The sequence below is a fragment of the Pipra filicauda genome, unplaced genomic scaffold, assembly GCF_003945595.2.
Source record: "Pipra filicauda isolate LSUMZ 115617 unplaced genomic scaffold, ASM394559v2 scaffold507_size779033_pilon, whole genome shotgun sequence".
NCBI classification, from domain to species: Eukaryota; Metazoa; Chordata; class Aves; order Passeriformes; family Pipridae; genus Pipra; species Pipra filicauda.
The window spans coordinates 471,061-487,747 of NW_024104651.1; the positions used below are offsets into that span (position 1 = coordinate 471,061).

At 37.4% G+C, this 16,687-nt stretch overlaps 1 protein-coding gene across 1 annotated transcript in view; it reads left to right on the forward strand.

Annotated features, from left to right (window-relative positions):
• Nucleotides 1-16,687, forward strand: part of SEMA5A (semaphorin 5A) — a 240,238-nt gene that overhangs the window by 85,757 nt on the left and 137,794 nt on the right. The window contains exons 5-6 of the mRNA XM_039386823.1: nucleotides 4,887-4,985; nucleotides 6,130-6,343. Coding sequence (XP_039242757.1) covers nucleotides 4,887-4,985; nucleotides 6,130-6,343 — 313 coding nt within the window. The remainder of the gene's footprint in view (nucleotides 1-4,886; nucleotides 4,986-6,129; nucleotides 6,344-16,687) is intronic.

Genomic DNA, 16,687 nt, shown 5'->3' on the forward strand with positions numbered 1-16,687 from the left:
AAAGAACTTTTGGGACCTCATATTTTAAGCAAATGTTTAATTTTTTAATTTGTCATTTCTCACTAGAAAATTTACACTTCTATATGTAATATGTCCCTCAAGCCTTTATCCTTAGCTTTCAGATGACAGTACTTGGAAGTAAGGGAATGTGCTCAAGTGACAATAAAATATGACAGATTGCTCTGATCAAGGGCCTTATATTCTGGTATGAATGCAAGTGTAACTAAACATTTACGGCTTTGTTTTACAGTGATTTTCCAAGTTAAAGCTGTGAGAAAAACATTCAATTTGTCTGAAAGTCACAGTGCAGTGATGGATGAAAGTAATTGTAGATTTGAGGCTATAGTGGTGTACTTTTGAATAATATGTTGACAACAATGTTACCACGTTTGCTTCAACAGTGCAAAGCGTATGTTGCTATTAAATAGTTTTGCTAGGAGAAATACTCAACACTGGTTAAACACATTTAAGAATGGACCTTAGTGTAGTTTTTTATTCATGCAGAGTTTCATTCATGTTTATCACACCCTTTTGTAGAACCTGATGATTAGAAGTTAGGCTGTCACTGTAAAATAGTGTACATGCTATTCTAATAATGACCTCTGGGATTGTTTCTTAGTATTGTTATTTTTTTGATAAAGATTTCCTTGGTACCCATAGGCATGTTCCTCATTCGCAATCTAGAAGAGGAGTACAATCTTGATTCTTCTTTACTTTCAAAAGTAATCCTGGAAGTAAATAGATATTGTTACCACAGGGTTTGTTTTTTGGGGTTTTTTTGTGGGTTTTTTTGTTTTGTTTTGGTTTGGTTTGGTTTGGTTTTTGTTTTGGTTTTGCTTTTGGTTGTTTTTTTTGTTTGTTTTTTTTTTTTTTGTGTGTGTGAAGACTTTATGGCCTGAAAGCTTCACGTGGGAGTTACTGGAGAATGCAGAGATATTGACTGAGGCAACCTACCCAGTTGGAATGCCTACTGTCTTTTTGAACTTTTCATGCCTCTTTTGTTTTCCCTGATGTGCTTGAGGTTAAAAATCAAAGGATACATTTATGACCAGAGAAAAGATAGCCTAATGATGTTTGTCTTTTATTGCCTTATTTCCAAGACTAAAGCAAGGTCACTATACTTTCTGTAGAATGAGGACTTATGCATGCAGATGAGGAAAGCAGCTGCTATGTGGCATGCTTCTCCTCCTAGTCAAACCACAAAAGCCTTCCCTTGGAAAAACTGGGAATTATCAGACCAGGAGGAATTCACTGCAGTGCTACAGGGAATTGTCCCTCTTCAGAGGGAATCTCCTGGCAGACACAGTTACTGTTATTAGAAAAACTGCTTGTTGGACTGTTGTTGTATAAACAGATCGAGCCCAAATTGGAGAGTTGCTGGGGGTTGCATTTCTAGAACATTTCTCAGGGCTAATTCAGATTTCAGGGCAGACACATGTGACTGCAGGAAAGAGACAGAAAAGACTGGAGACAAAATAAGTAAGGCCAGCCCAGACTGTGGTGAAGGAGAGATGAGAATTGCAAGGATGGACATGGGTAGATTATTCGTTCAGATCCTGGTTTCTCTTGAAGCTCTGCTGACCACAGAGCAGCATGGGGGCAATGAGTTCAGGTGGCAAAACTAAAAGTCAGCTTACTGATGGAGTCACTGCCCTAAAATCAGGAGCTAGCTTTGAACCCTGAAGCAACTCTAGTAGTTTTGAGATAATGGTCAGTGAAACATAACTCTTTTTTTTGTTCTTGAGAAAGAAGCTGCCTGGAATTTTTGCCTGTAGCTGTTATCAGTGCTTGTTGTTCTGAAGTTTATGCTTTAGGAGCCAACGAGGGAAAAGAGCTGAAGGGGAAAATGTATAGGGACATCTGTCACATTTGACAGTGTAATGCGCACTTGACTTTTGAAGGCCGATGTTTGTTACTCAGACTTCAGACATTTATCCAACAATTTAAGCTGTTGCTTAAAATAACAAGTGGCTCCAAGAGTGAGTCAGACAAAATTATGTCCTTGTGACCAGCATGCATTAGCATTTAGAAGTCTAAAACACCACACATGGTTAAGAGAATAAATTTGCCCATTCATATTGATAGTTGTGGTAGGAAATGTTACCAAGGAAAAATATAAATACACATGTTAAAAATGCAATAAACCAAAGAGATTAAAAATAATAATAATTGAAATTAAGTCCCATCCCTTGCTTATTTAAGATTTTAATGGTTGTATGTGTTATATCTGATCTGTCAATAAAGGTATATAAAAATTAAGCCACAGGTGTGTTTAAAATGTTAACATTGCTGCAAGTGGATAACCATACTGCAGCCAGATTCTCCTTGAACTGTCAAGGTAGTCTTAAACTTAAGTAACAGCCTAGCCTGCTTGGCTGCTGAATTGTTTCTAATAGTTTTATTTTGTTTCAGATATGCTGATGTAGAAGTACAAAGTAATTCCTAAATTAATTTCTTTATTTCAGACATATTTTTATAGGAAAACAGGAAAGTATATGCCATAGAGGTCAAGATGAACTGGAGAATAAGACTACATAAAAGATGACTATTAAACCTAATACTGCTCTCTGAACTAAAAAATATTTTGCTTTTGAAGTCCTTTACATTCACCTCTACCACTTTTACAATACACATCTCAATTTTAAATGTGTCAAAAGTGTACCAGTACCACCAAGCTTGACTCCAGAGCTAGAAAAGTATCTCTGAACAATTCAAATGACTGAACAATGAAGTAATTTTTCAGTATGTTTTCGGGTGGTGATTGTTTTATTAATAACAATTTTTTAAAAAAATTTGTTTTCTATTAATGTAAACTTTTTTTTCATAGGAAGAAAACAGACACTTAAAAAAGCTATTCTTTGTCTGCCCGACAAAAATTTGAAATGAGATGTTTTATTTGCCCTGTTGCAGTATGGATTATTGTCAAGTTGGCACAGGACTTGGGAACATTAAAGAGAAGAATCCTGTGATTCCCAAGAACGCCAGAGTTTAAAAAATTAACATTATTTTTGAACAAAAAGAGTGGGTGATCAGCATGCAAGTAATTTGGAATAGACACTATTTCAGGGAGCTCTGGAATATGAAGAGGAGAGGTTGGGTACGTCGTAATGTCAGAACCCACTTATTTTTCCTACACTTACATTCCATGGCTTGCTGCAAAGGGCAGAATGGAAACAGACCAAAGAATAAATTACTGTTGTACATTCTATCAACCTCCCTGAGCACCCTTCCCACAAAAAAAAATTAAAAAATTAAAAAAAAAAAAAGGAATTGCTTTCAATTGTTGGGCTTTTTGGTTTCTTTTTTTTTTCTTTTGTTGATGGTGTTAAAGCAACCTAAAACACGGAAACTGCCTGTACTGCCAAGATGTGAAATTATTTATTTATAAAAGGCTTGTTGCACTGCCCACCTCTGTTTTATGGTTGCATGTTTGCTTCTTTGTGGTTTAAAGAATATTAAAATGACAGTTTTTTAAAGTTCAGTATAAAAACTTTGTATTTTTTACACAATAGGAATCAAATTTTACTTCTAAGACGTTTGGCCCTTACCTTTAAAGGCTCAAAGACAATCATTTAAAAGCAATATTTTCATCATTTTCATGAGAGACTAGTTTAAATGTGGGTTTGAGAATGATTTTTCAAAGAGGCAGGGTTTTTTTCTGAGATTTTACAGGATTTGTTTAGTTTATTTTTAACCTTTTTTTATGAGAAAAGTTATAGAAGATAAATCTTGAGAGTTTTCTCAGAGATCTTTAAAGTATTTTCTTCATCTTCTTTTGCAGTCTATTTTGTGCCTGTTCAGTTTATTCAGGATTATATTTGTTTTCTTCTAGGATGAGAGTCTATTTTCAAGATAAACAAGCAATACATTTAATATAACTGTAGGCCAGATAATGGGACTTCTGCACCATTACTATTGTATGGATTTACTTACATGATTTCTCTTAATATCTGCTGGAATTGCATAGCTGTAATTTCACAAGGTTTTTTCATACTTTATATGAGACTATCTTGTGATGAATGCTAGAGAGTATTCAGATGCTAGTTTCTAGGAAACTATTTTCTCCAAACAAAACTTTATTTTCTCCAAACATATTATTGATCATTTTATCAGGTTGGGACACTGATTTTTGCAAGAGGGGTGTTTGAATCTTTCCTACCTACAGTTCTGGGAGATTTTTAATATTGTAGGAGAAGGCTTTCTGTCTGAATAAAGAGTAGAATTTGATGTTCGTTTACAGCTTCTGAAATGAGAGACATGAGTATTACAAAGCCTTCAAACATTCTAATGGGGTAAAAAGGATGTAAAGTTATTCCTCAGGGGTGAGCATCTTTGTATTGCAGTAATGAAATTTTTGAGAAACTTTGAATTAACAGAAAAGTAGATGCTTCTAATAAAACAGATTGTGTAAATTATGAAATCAGTGGTAACAAATCCACATCTGAATATCTCAAGAATTTTATTTGTACTGGTTTCGGTATGGTCTTGTTACTGACAGACTGTTCTTTCTCCTGTTTTCCTCACAACTTCTTTCCTTAGCCAATCTGTCTTTGAAATCAGCATCTGATCTCTTGAGAGAGAAGTGTATTTAAGGCAGCATCTATCTGTTCAGAATTTAGCTAAACCTTTGAGATGTACCCTGAGAAGAAATCTCCAATACTGAAGAGGTTTATTGTTATCCTATTAAGAACATTTTGGGAAGGTTGATGGATGCATGTGTTTTAATTAAGAAATCTATGCATATCGTAATTGCTAAGACATTGGGTATGCTTAAACCTTGTTCCCTAAAAGATTTTCTGTGTGGACACATAACCGTGGAAAGCAAAGTGTAATTGGTCTCCTCTACAGTTTGAAGTATCACTGAATATACTTTTTTTGCATCACAGGAGGAATGCCAGAACTATATTCGAGTGCTTCTTGTGGGAGGCAAGCATCTCTTCACCTGTGGAACCAATGCATTCACTCCAATCTGCACCAATCGAACGGTATGAGTTTTGCCTCACAAGCTGGAATCCTGTTCTAGGCCAGCAGATAAAAAGGCAGAGCATACTGTGTTTGAGAACTGGCTGTTTGCATGTTGATGGGTGAGCTGATTTGTAAAAGGCTGATTTAGCTAGTGGCAGACCAAATAGGAGAGCTAACCAATGATCTCTTTTGCAGTCTTTTCCTCAACTATGAGAGGAGCACAGCTATGAGCAGCTCAATTCCTCCTACAGGGTAATTTTCTTGAACTTTAGGTATTTCTAAGATTTCTGCCACTATGTCAAGTTTGGTTAGCATCAACTGGGTTAGTTATAAAATGTAGTTGCATAGCTGCATCCTTTGTGTGTGTAGTTCTGGAGAAATGAGAGTACATGTAACTTCTTTCTGATGAAAATCAGAAATCTTGGTTAAGAAGGTCTGTCATTTTGTTTTCAAAACACCCCTAATAGTAGGATCAATAAAAGTCATAATATCAAAATGTCACTGTTTGGACTAGCTGCCCATATATGTCAGGATGGGAGAAACATTTAAATACAAAGAATAACTGTATCACTGAAAACTCCTAGGCACATTTATTATATTTAAAACCATTTTACCTTTTCTTTCAAATAGCACATTAACATCATACTGTGTTTTATGGCTGAAAGTATTTGGGCTATGAAATCAGAGATGGTTCTGCTATATTGGAAAGCTCCTTTTGTTAATCTCATTTTTCATATGAGATTATTTCCTGAAATGCACCAACAAAACAAATAATAGATTTATTTTTTTTTATTGTCTAGTTTGCTACAGTGAATACCTTAGTTGATTCTGGCAATCAGGTCTGTTTTTCTTTTACATAGTAACAATCTTTGTACAGATAACTAATTTTTGAGTTGCTTCTAATAGAAAACTTTTTAGCCATGGTGACTAATGATTGTCATGCATGTTTTACATACCAAAGTAGCAAAAGCAAACTGGACAACATGGTAATAAAACTTTCTATATGAGAAAATTTCAGATTGATGTAAAGGTTAGCTCATCACTACTGTACAATACCAAAGCAGATAACTGGTATTTATGGTAGGATTTTGCTCAGATTGATATAGCTTGGCTGAAATTATAATTTTTAGGTAATTTTAATCCCTTTTTCTAATTCTTTTACAGTTAAGTAACTTGACAGAGATACATGACCAAATCAGTGGCATGGCTCGTTGTCCTTACAGTCCCCAGCACAACTCCACTGCTCTTCTCACTTCCAGTGGGGAATTATATGCTGCTACAGCCATGGATTTTCCAGGAAGGGATCCTGCTATTTATCGAAGTCTGGGGGCTCTTCCTCCTCTCCGGACTGCCCAGTACAACTCCAAGTGGCTGAATGGTGAGTGCTGATAGAATGTGAGACTCAGGGTTTTTTAACCCATGTTCTTCATATTCATGGTCTTGAGATTGCATTCTGATAACTGAAGTGTTTTTAAAGTATCGTTTATCTAATTTTAAAATTATTTTGCATATTTATTATTTTACAAGTATAAGTATTATGGAATTTAGTTAATATAGGTGAAATTTGTGGAAGTGCACTTAAATATGTGTTGTGTTTGAAGGCATAGGGATGAGCTGCACTTGCGGTGCGCTTACATGGCAAAGCTGAGTCAGCTTTGAGCAGCATCTTGCCTTGAGTGTTCTTTTGTTGAGTCCTTCAAGAACTTAAGGCATAAAATAAACAATTTAGAATGGACTGAATTCTCTTGGCTTTCCCTGCAGGTCTCAGCTTTGACAGGCAGAAAAAGTTTGGCTTCCAAGCTGCTTAGGTGGCAGACTGACATTTTTGACACTTTCTATAGCCAAAATATAGGGAATTGTCTGCAAAACACATCATAAAATTGTGTTCAGCAATCAATACTGTGTCATGGATGTTAATCACTTGATGAGAATTTCCAGCTGGGAGAAGCTGTAAGCAGATAGGTATTCCTGTGATATGACAGACCCAGTTGCCATTTTGTATATTATAAAAAAAGAAGCAGATCCTTTTAAAATTAAAATTATTATTTACATAAAATGTGAAATTATGTATGTTATAATTTGCCCATGCTTGTTCCAGTAGAAAAATACATATTTTCATAATGCACGCTATGTGACACAAGTCACTCACTATTCCTGCAGTGCGTTACATGATATGTTGGGATTATTCTCATGTTTGAAATTAAATACAAATATAAATCCTTACAGCTTCAGAACATTTGGTCAGCTGAAAGTGACAGACTTTATTTTGAATATTTCAGTTCTAATATAATATGAATGCTGAATTCTGCTTATATGACTGGTATATTTTATGCAAACAAAGAAGCCATCAGAGGTAGCTTGGAGAAATTTGCAACCTTCTCTGAAGGTCAGATGATTTTTGAATGTTAATTAACAACAAAAAAACCCTAGACTGTGTGGGACATAACAGAATTATAGCAGTGCAAAAGAAGTGAGAGGAAAAATGAACTCATTGTATATATATTCCTGTTCAGACACTCTTTGTCCACACAGCCTTGGTGTTGGAACTAGTTGCTGTGCCACACCTGTGTGCTTTTGTCAAATGGGAAAAGTTCTTTGCATGAATTTTCAGTTAAACTGGATATATTTTATACCAGAAGTCACAATAAAATCCCCTCCAGACTTCTCTAATTAATTCACTGTGTTCACATTTTTTCTATTAAAAGCTTCAGCTGCTCTTATACATTCTCCATTACAGCTCATTTTTCTGCCTCAAAACTGTTTATAATTAAGTTACTAGGAAACTGTGTCTTTTATCTTGGGGGAGGAAGAAAAAGATGAGTTTTGTGACTGGAGCCAGTTCAAGTAAATCCAATAAAAGACTGGAAGCAACCCATTTACCTATAGGGGGAATGTCTTCTGGGGTAGCTAGGAGTTGGGGATTCATTTGCTTTTATGTCAATTTGCCTGCTCCTATGTGATTCAGTCCCAAGAAACTATATTAGTTTTTCAGGGCTTGGATTGAAAGTGAAGAGTTTGATGCTTTCAGTGAGAAAGTAACACAGATAATCCTGCAAGAAAAGTAAGGTGTCAACTGGAATGGAAGCTCCCTAGACAATATCTGTTCAGCAGCAGTAGCTCACTTCTTTTAGGTGTGCATGTGCATGCACATGTTTGTGAAGGCTTCCAATTTAAAACAAGCTTTTCTTTTACATCCATGTTTTCCTCAGAACATGTTTTTTTCTCACTTAGATTTTCTGCTCTGCCAATCACGTTGGACCAATTGAAGTCATCTCTGGGGGTGATGGCAGTACTCTAAAACGCAGCTGATTATCTTGCTCTGTGTGCTATTGCTATGCAATAAAGACACTGTTGATTTTAATGGCTACCACAGTGAATTCAGGGATCTTCAATTCCATCAGTCAGGCCAAAGCATAAGCCTATATGCTTAAGTAGTCTACTGATGGTGTTCACTGTAACTTGTGGTAAAGGATCTTGACATGAAAAGCTCTGAATCTTCATCACAGGAGAAACCTTGATCCTAATCTTAATCGTCAGAAGGTCTGTAATCACAAGAACCATGACACACAGTGTGGGAGAGGAAAATGGAGCTGATGTGTCAGGTGGCTGGGGTGTTGCCGTGATCCGATTTCGTCTTCTGGAATCAGATATCACAAATAAAATACATTTACGCTGGTGGCCTGAGTTCCCCATTCGTTCTGGTTCAGCCAGAGTCATGCATTTATTATCATGTACTACCTTCTACTAGGGGCTTGATAGGTCTGGAAACAGTCCATAATAGCTGAATAGGTAAGTTAGCAGTTATTTTCAGCATATGTCACATTCATATGTTCATCATTCTGATCAGTTGCTCAACCTTAGCAGATTATGGAGAATCAGTGAACTTTCATTTCTGTATTATCATTTTCTTGAGGCACTCAACTCTCAATTATCTGAGGTGATGAAGGGTTTGATAGCTTGGTTAAAGATATTAATTATTCAGAATATGTCTAAAATTAAGCCACAAGAATATGGTGTGAGCCTGTAACTGAAGGGAAAAAGGAAAGTTAGCATGAAGCGCAAAGATTTTGAGCAAGCACTGATCCAAAAAGGAAGATGGACAGTACAGCAACACTACCAACAAAGAAATCCTATTTCTGACTGGAGCTAGCTGTTGTGGAGCCATCTTAGAGGGTCTCTGCATATACTGTTTGCTCACCTATTAGATAACAACCCCTTTCAAGATTTGACTCAAAAGAATTTTGTCTGTTTTAAAATTTTCGATGGCAGAAAAAACAGTTTGCCAAATGTTACAGATATCTGCACACTTCCTTAAAGTTTTTCCTATTTTGTAGAACTTTAGAGTGCACATAATCATGTCTTCTTCACTGATGGAAGAAAGAAGTACCTGGTGGTAGTTATTGAACTTACTCTCTTTTAACATTTACAGTAGTAATCTATTCATCTCTTAATTACCTCTGAATATGATCACCACTTACAATTTTTTTTACCTCAGAACTTCCCTCCACTTCTGGAAGAAGAAATTAATGTTCTGTTTATCGATGCTATTTCTGTCTTCCTAGTGCTCCTATAGACAACATTAAATACAGCTAGCCCAAATGCAATGAGCAGGGTTTTGACTACAGTCATAACCATGCAGAAGTTCTGTCTCCATGAGGAGTTGCCATTGAAGCATCAGGCTACTGCAGTGGTATGACCTGAGCATTCACCTTAGTTCAACACTTCTAGGGGTTGGGTTACTCTCAAAGAATTTAGCAACTGACAGTGAAGAGACAGGCCCTGCTTTTTCCTCTTCCCAACCCTGTCTCTAATTCTATCACTCTACTCAAAGAACATGATCACCCAGAAAAGTTAACTGCTGCAAAACAGCTCTCTCCTCATCCAACAGCCCAGCTGGCTGCAGATAGTAAGCCTGAAAGTGTGAACCCACCTTTACCTCCCATGATGTTATGTTTTGTCCTTCTCATTCCCCATGCAGAGAAAAAAAGTAATGCTTCAAGTTATGTGAATATATATATATATGTATATATATATATATATATATATGCACAAACAAATGAAGACTGTAGAAAGACTGCTCACCAGTAATTTACTCTGTAAGGTGTCCTGTTCTGCTACCTATTCTCCTTTCTCTTTCTCTCTGAATCCCTGTTCAAGGGCTTCTGTACTTGAGAGAAACAATTAGAGGTAATAGAGCACATATTGAGGATTATGCCTAAAGCAGACATCTCTTCCACTGATTTCTTCTCCTGACCAAAGCAATCAGCAACACCTTGAGCTTCAGCCAACTGCTAGGGTCAGTAAAGGGCAGCATGTTGCTAGAATGTAGGATTTCATAAAAGGAATAGTATTCCTTAGCAGTCTGCTTTGGACATTATTAAGTGATAAAAAGTAGATTAAATCTTTCATTAAGCTGGCATGCTGTTTATTTCAGTCTCTTTAAGCTTTCAGTATAACATAGTGTTTAAATATCCAGAGTTGACTGTAACAATATGCTTCTAATTAGACTTTGCTTTAGAGTTGATCTGCAAAGTGCAGTAGGAGTAGAATTCATCATAGTGTGCTCTAGAGGACAGAGGTAAATGTAATAGTTATATTTGTAGTCCACAGTTGCAGCGAGTCCAGATTGGCAAAGGAAAGCCTTCTCTGTTTAGACTTAGAAACCTTTTCTGTAGTCCAACATTTACAGTTAGTAAAGGTGTTTCTCCTTTCAATATGCCTCTTCAAATCAGTAAATGTTTGATCTGATGCCTCAGTGTGAAAGTTTGCCTTAGTCTATGAAGTCTGTTTGCTTCCCTTAGCCAATAAAAGGGCAAAACAGATTTAAAAAAAAAAAAAAAAAAAGGGAAATCCCTTTCAATCCCTTTCGGTTTCATCACATGGGAAAACACTAGGACATTCTGTTTCATAATTTGCCAAATGCCTTTGCTTAGAATCGCTTTGGTCTCCAACTATCTTGAAATATATTGTAGCTGTTTTCTTTATCCTAAACATACAATGATGAATGCTATTGGAACATAACTAAATAAATATAAACTGTGTTTTAAATGTCAAGAGACTTCGTCAGTGAGCAGACCACAGATGATTAAAATGTAATCCTATATAAGATGTAGCCCCAAACAAGAATTAAATAAAATAAAATAAAATAAAATAAAATCCCATACAAATTAGAAGTCTTTCCAGCTGAGAAAAGGAGAGGAATGTTTGGATTGTTCTGCTCTGTTGGTAGACATAAAATTACTATTTTTCCTCTTGCTGTCCTATGCATTTGGTTATTAGATACTCTTATTAAAGCAGTTCTTCCGAGATCACTTTCTGAAAACATTTTGCTTAACAAATACTTGTTAATCCAGAAAAGATACTTTTAGTCCTCAAAAGTAAGAGTAAAATTATTATAAAGGTGGTTTGGTTAGTGGGGTATAACACAACTCTGAATGCAATCCTATTATAGTTTGTCAGCAGACTTTTATTATAACTTTTGCTACTTTTAGGATGTGTGAAGAGAATTTATGATCTAAGAATAAAAATTAATTCTTTCAATTTTGTTTTTAAGGATTAATGGAAATGGCTATAATAATTCAGGGTTATCCTTTAGTTTTTCTGGCTTTTAATGAAAAACCTTATAATTACCTAGTGGAATCTTTTCTTTATTATGTAATATTTCATGTAACTCAAAACCAGTCCATGCTTGAATGTGCAAAGTAGTCTTTCAGATAAGAGACCTGACTGAAAATATGCAAAGCATATTCTACCAGTTGTTGCTTATTTTGCATGAAGATAAATAATTAATTTTCTTTGGTTGTACCACCCATGAGGTTGATTCTGTTCTTTTGTGTGTATCATCATTTTTGCCAGTATCCTAAAATAGGAGGGAAGTGCCGTAGGCTTCTTAACTGGAGCTACTGCAAGAGGAAAAATTTGAGCAGTTAAACTGTGTTTTTTCTTTCAAAGTTATGCATCTTCTAAATGGCAATGACAGAGTAGGAGAGCAGTAAGTTGGTGTGAAATGGAGGTTTCTCCCCTGCCTTCCTTTTACAAAACACTTTTGTAGCATTTCCTTATGTCATGGTTTGAGAGCCTCAAAATCCAATTCCCTAGTCCAAACCCCCTCCCACATCTCAACCCAGTGCGAGATGGTTTTTCCAGACACTACACAAGACTCAAAATGGGGGAAAGGGAATATATATTACAATGACTGTACAAATAAATACTACAATACATTATATACAATCTTAGCTATCTCTACTATGACATAAAAGTATTTACAATGGATCAAATCTCTTCTCCCCTCCAAATAAAAGTCCAAGAGGGAAGAAGGAAAGATCCTTTCCACTTTCAGAGCAGCAATGTCTCTAAGGCAGCAGGTCTCTCTGTCTCTCTCTTCCATGCAGCAGCTGTAGCTGGATCTCTGCCAGTACACACGAGGGGGTATCCAAGCCCTCTCGGCCACTCGACTCCAAGTGAGGGCCTTCTCTTCCGTGGACTGCATAGCAGGGAAAAAACTCGCTTCACCATGTCATATCATGGGGTGTAAGACCCCCATGAAGGTCCCTTCCTCAGGGGATTCACCCCTGAGTCAGAACATCTCGGGCAGCTTTCAGTTGAAGGCCTTTGCCTCAAGAGTTCTATCAGAGCTTCTGTGCTCTGATCTCAGGCTGCTAGCTTAGCTTGGCAGCAGCGGCGAGGGGGGGCCAAAGGTCACCCCCTCCACATTCCTTTAATCGTCCCGGTCCAGCTTTCCAGAAGCATTATCCATGAGGTTGGGATATTTTTACTTTTTATCTACTCTAGGTAAAACAGCAAGGTCCACCTTTCCAGGAGCTTTTCAGCTCCTCTCTGCAGTGCTGTAGCACTCCACGACTCTTTCAAGTAGAGTCCATCATCCTCCTCTCTCTCAGAGGTCTCAGAGGGGTTTGGGGTTTTGTTTCAGTTCTTACCCCAGCTTTCTCTCTGTAGAGCCTAATTCTCTCTCTGCTGCTGGCTCTCTCTCTCGGCTCTCTCAGACAACTCTGTGTCTTCCTGCTCAGCTGCATGTTTGTTTCTGCTGCTTCTCCGTTATCTCTTGGCTCTCAGCCACAGTCTCTGGGTGCTGCTCCTGCTGCTGCTCTGTCTCTGCTCACTCACAGTGGAGAAAGCTTCTTTAGCTTTCTAGCTACAGGTACTTAGCCTAGTTTAACACTGTTCCAAGTCCCTGTAGCCCCCCTGCCGGGGGCTGGGGGCAGGGAGCAGAGGCCCCAAGGGACTCCAAGCCTCTGGGTTTCCCTTTCCCCATCCACGACGTGGGGGAGCCCATCTCTAGTTCCTTCTCCGTCTGAAGAACCATTTCCGACGTCTTGGTGGACGGGGAAGGGGGACTCCAGTGACAGGGTTTTTCAGGCCCCGAGCCTGGAGGGGAGAGGTGCCCTCCCCTCCCCCCAGCACCCACGTGGCTCCATGGCAGGCACAGAGACAGCACACCGGGCGTGGAGAGGAGGCAAGAGAGAGTTTATTGTTGGGAAGGGGTTTATAAGGCTTTTAGGAGGGTCAAAGGGGAACCAATCACGAGTTCAGGGTCACACAAAAGAAACCATCAGGTAAGGGGTCAACAGCCAATAGGAAGGGGTTAAACAAAGGACCAATGGGACACCTCAGGACACCTTTCCCAGGACATTCCTGCATGGGAGATAACAGTTGCTGTGGGGGGGTGCTGGGAAGAAGAAACACGTGTTTGCAAAGAGACCACAAAGAGCCATTTTAAGACATGTTTAAACAAGTTTCTCATCAGATATAGTGCTACACAAGCCCCTTGCTCGTGGCTCTACAACGTGGCTACTTCTTCAACAACAACTACAACTACCTTCTCTTCCGTTCTGCTTGTGATATGTTTATATTTTGCAGAAGCGCTCATTGGCTCAAAACCTCAAGGGTCACCACCCCCTGGGGTTTTACCATTTTACAACTTCAGGGGGAAAACTGTTTCCCCCCACCACACCCTACCTGTTTGAAATGGTAAAAACAAGAAGTATTATCCATGAGGTTGGGATATTTTTACTTTTTATCTTCTCTAGGTAAAACAGCAAGGTCCACCTTCGATTTATTAAAAACATTAGGAGGCTCTTGAGGACAGAGCCTGTTCTTTTATATCTCATCAAGCCTGCTTCTGTCAGCTTCCAGTTGGAGAGGCCGAATGAGGAAGGAAGGCACTTCTGCAAGCATATAATCTGTTCCCAACTGTAGAGAGGCACAACAGGATCATGAGCCTCATTAATGCACAAAACTGTAATAAACAGTGACTCAGAGAGAATGAAAGAACTTAGGACTGAAATACATCTCAAACAGGGAAAGATGGAAAATTTCAAATTTCAAATTGCAGGGAGCATGAACACATAAAAAGCAGCATTATCAAAGAAAGGAGGAGGACAGGAGTTTACACCTGAATATGAAGAAGAACTTCCTTTACTGTGCAAGAGGCCATGCACTGGAACAGATTGCCTGTAGAACCTGTGGAGTCGCCCTCACTGGAGATATTCAAAAGCTATCTGAATGCAATCCTGTGCCATGTGCTCTACAATGATCCTGCTTGAGCCGGGAGGTTGGACCAGATGACCTGTCATGGTCCCTTCTGACCTGACCCATTTTGTGATTCTGTGTGATCCTGTTATAGAAATATTGGAGGTAGAGATGGAATTTCAGTAGCAGACATACCAAGCCTTAAGGTGAATGGAAAGAGGTTGATTATGGAATTGAAGTCTGGTTTCCTTTTTGTTATGATAAAAAAAAAAAAGGAAAATAAAAAAGGAAAAGAGAACCAGATCTGCAGGGAAAGCCCTCTGACTGTTTTGCTCCCTGCAAAACTAGAGCAGAGAAAAAAAATAAATTGGTAGTCCAAATGATGTTTGGAGAGAAATGGGTAAGCTGTTATAATTGTGTTTTCTTTCCATACCTGCTGTTTGGCAAAATCTCCTTAAAGAATGCTAGATTCCTATGATTGTGGAATTCTAGATTCAATTTTAAATAACCATCCAAACTTCTGGATGTTGCAATAGATCCCTATAGCCCGAACTTCTAGAGGTTCTGAGTGAGTTAATCTAATCCTATGTATTTTTCATCCTCGGTCTCTGCACTCCCACTATATTGCTATACAAGGTGTCTACCCAGTGAATATATGTGACACAAAATGCAATGAACTCCAGGAGGGATTCTCAAGTACTAGAGTAAGTATTAGGTCAGAGTAGAGAATGACTTCTACAACTAAGTTTGTCACTGGCAAATTTGCATTACCAAAATGATATAATAAATTACAAAATATTGTGCCATTACTCTGAAAATGAAGATTTATTTGAAATAAACAACAAGAAATAAAACAATGAATTTTGTAATACCATATTTGAAAACTACTTTTCAGAAAAGAAATAATTGCGTTTCACAATTTATTAGAGTACATCAGTAAAAATGTAATGAGTGCATCCACTTTTATGATTGTACTGAATTGTATTATAAAATCTATTGGCAATATACAGGAAGATTGGAAAAAATGTCTGTATACAGAGTTTTAGTGTATTTTGCTGTCCTTGCTCTCCTATACCCATAAAATTTTCAATTTAGCAAAAGGAAAAGAATGTAAAAGAAATTGTGGAGAGCTAAGATGTTGCAGAGGAAATAGTCAAAACAGACTGGTAGCCAGCTATTCTGTGACAGGTTAGCATTTTAAGCATGCATCCTAGATAATTATGAAACACAGAGGAAAAATAGCTACTGATAAAATAACTTCCGCCAGTTTTATACAGGACTTAACATTTTACAGTTCAACTACTGAGGAAGGATATAGATATGTTGACCAAAAGTTATGTGTTACTTTTGAGATATATAATACTGTAGGAAAATTTTACTCTGGAGTAAAAGGGCTCTAATTTGTCCTTAAACACTCATGAGCAGTGATTACTTGATCAGCCTAATGCAAGATCTATACTCTTTTCCAACAGCTGCAAGGGGCTACACTAATTGCATATACTTAATAAATATACAGTGATGGCAAAATGCAAATAGCAACTCTACTTCATTAATTATGTCAATAAGGTGAGAGAAAATAAAACAGACTGGTACATTTGGATTTTAATTTCTTTCCATTACTTTAAGCTTCCCTTCTGGAGAACATTTCTAGCTGAAAGCTGAAGTTTATTCAAAAAAACTGAAATGCATCTTCCTAGAATTTAAGGCCATTAAGCATTTGGCTGAATAAAAATATTTGGAAGAAATAGGTCTTTAGAGGTCAACAGTATGGTGTGATTCATTGATCTCTTGAAGTCAGTGAACAAGTTCCAGATAGATGTCATTCAACATTAGACTGGTATCTAGACTTCTAAGATTTTGAATATATTATGCATTCAAATATCTATGGGAGTGTGTCTTATTTTGGAGATAAATTTATATATATGTATATAGATATATGTATATGTAAAATCTCTGTCTAGATCTGACAAACTTCTAATTTTATCTTTCTCTTCATATTTTTCATTAATTTTGACTGGGTCTCTGAATGCTTTGCACTTCAGAAGTGAGTGGTCACATCTCACAAGGGACAGTCTTGGAAATCACAGCTCTTTCTTGCTTAGGAAAGGCTTTGGACCTTGTAATCCTTAAGGTTAATTGCTGTTACCTCCATAAAGTAAGACAGTTCATTCCATGTCATTTGGTTCACTCTGGAAACAGTAACATCCACTAACTATGTAAATTAAGTCATATT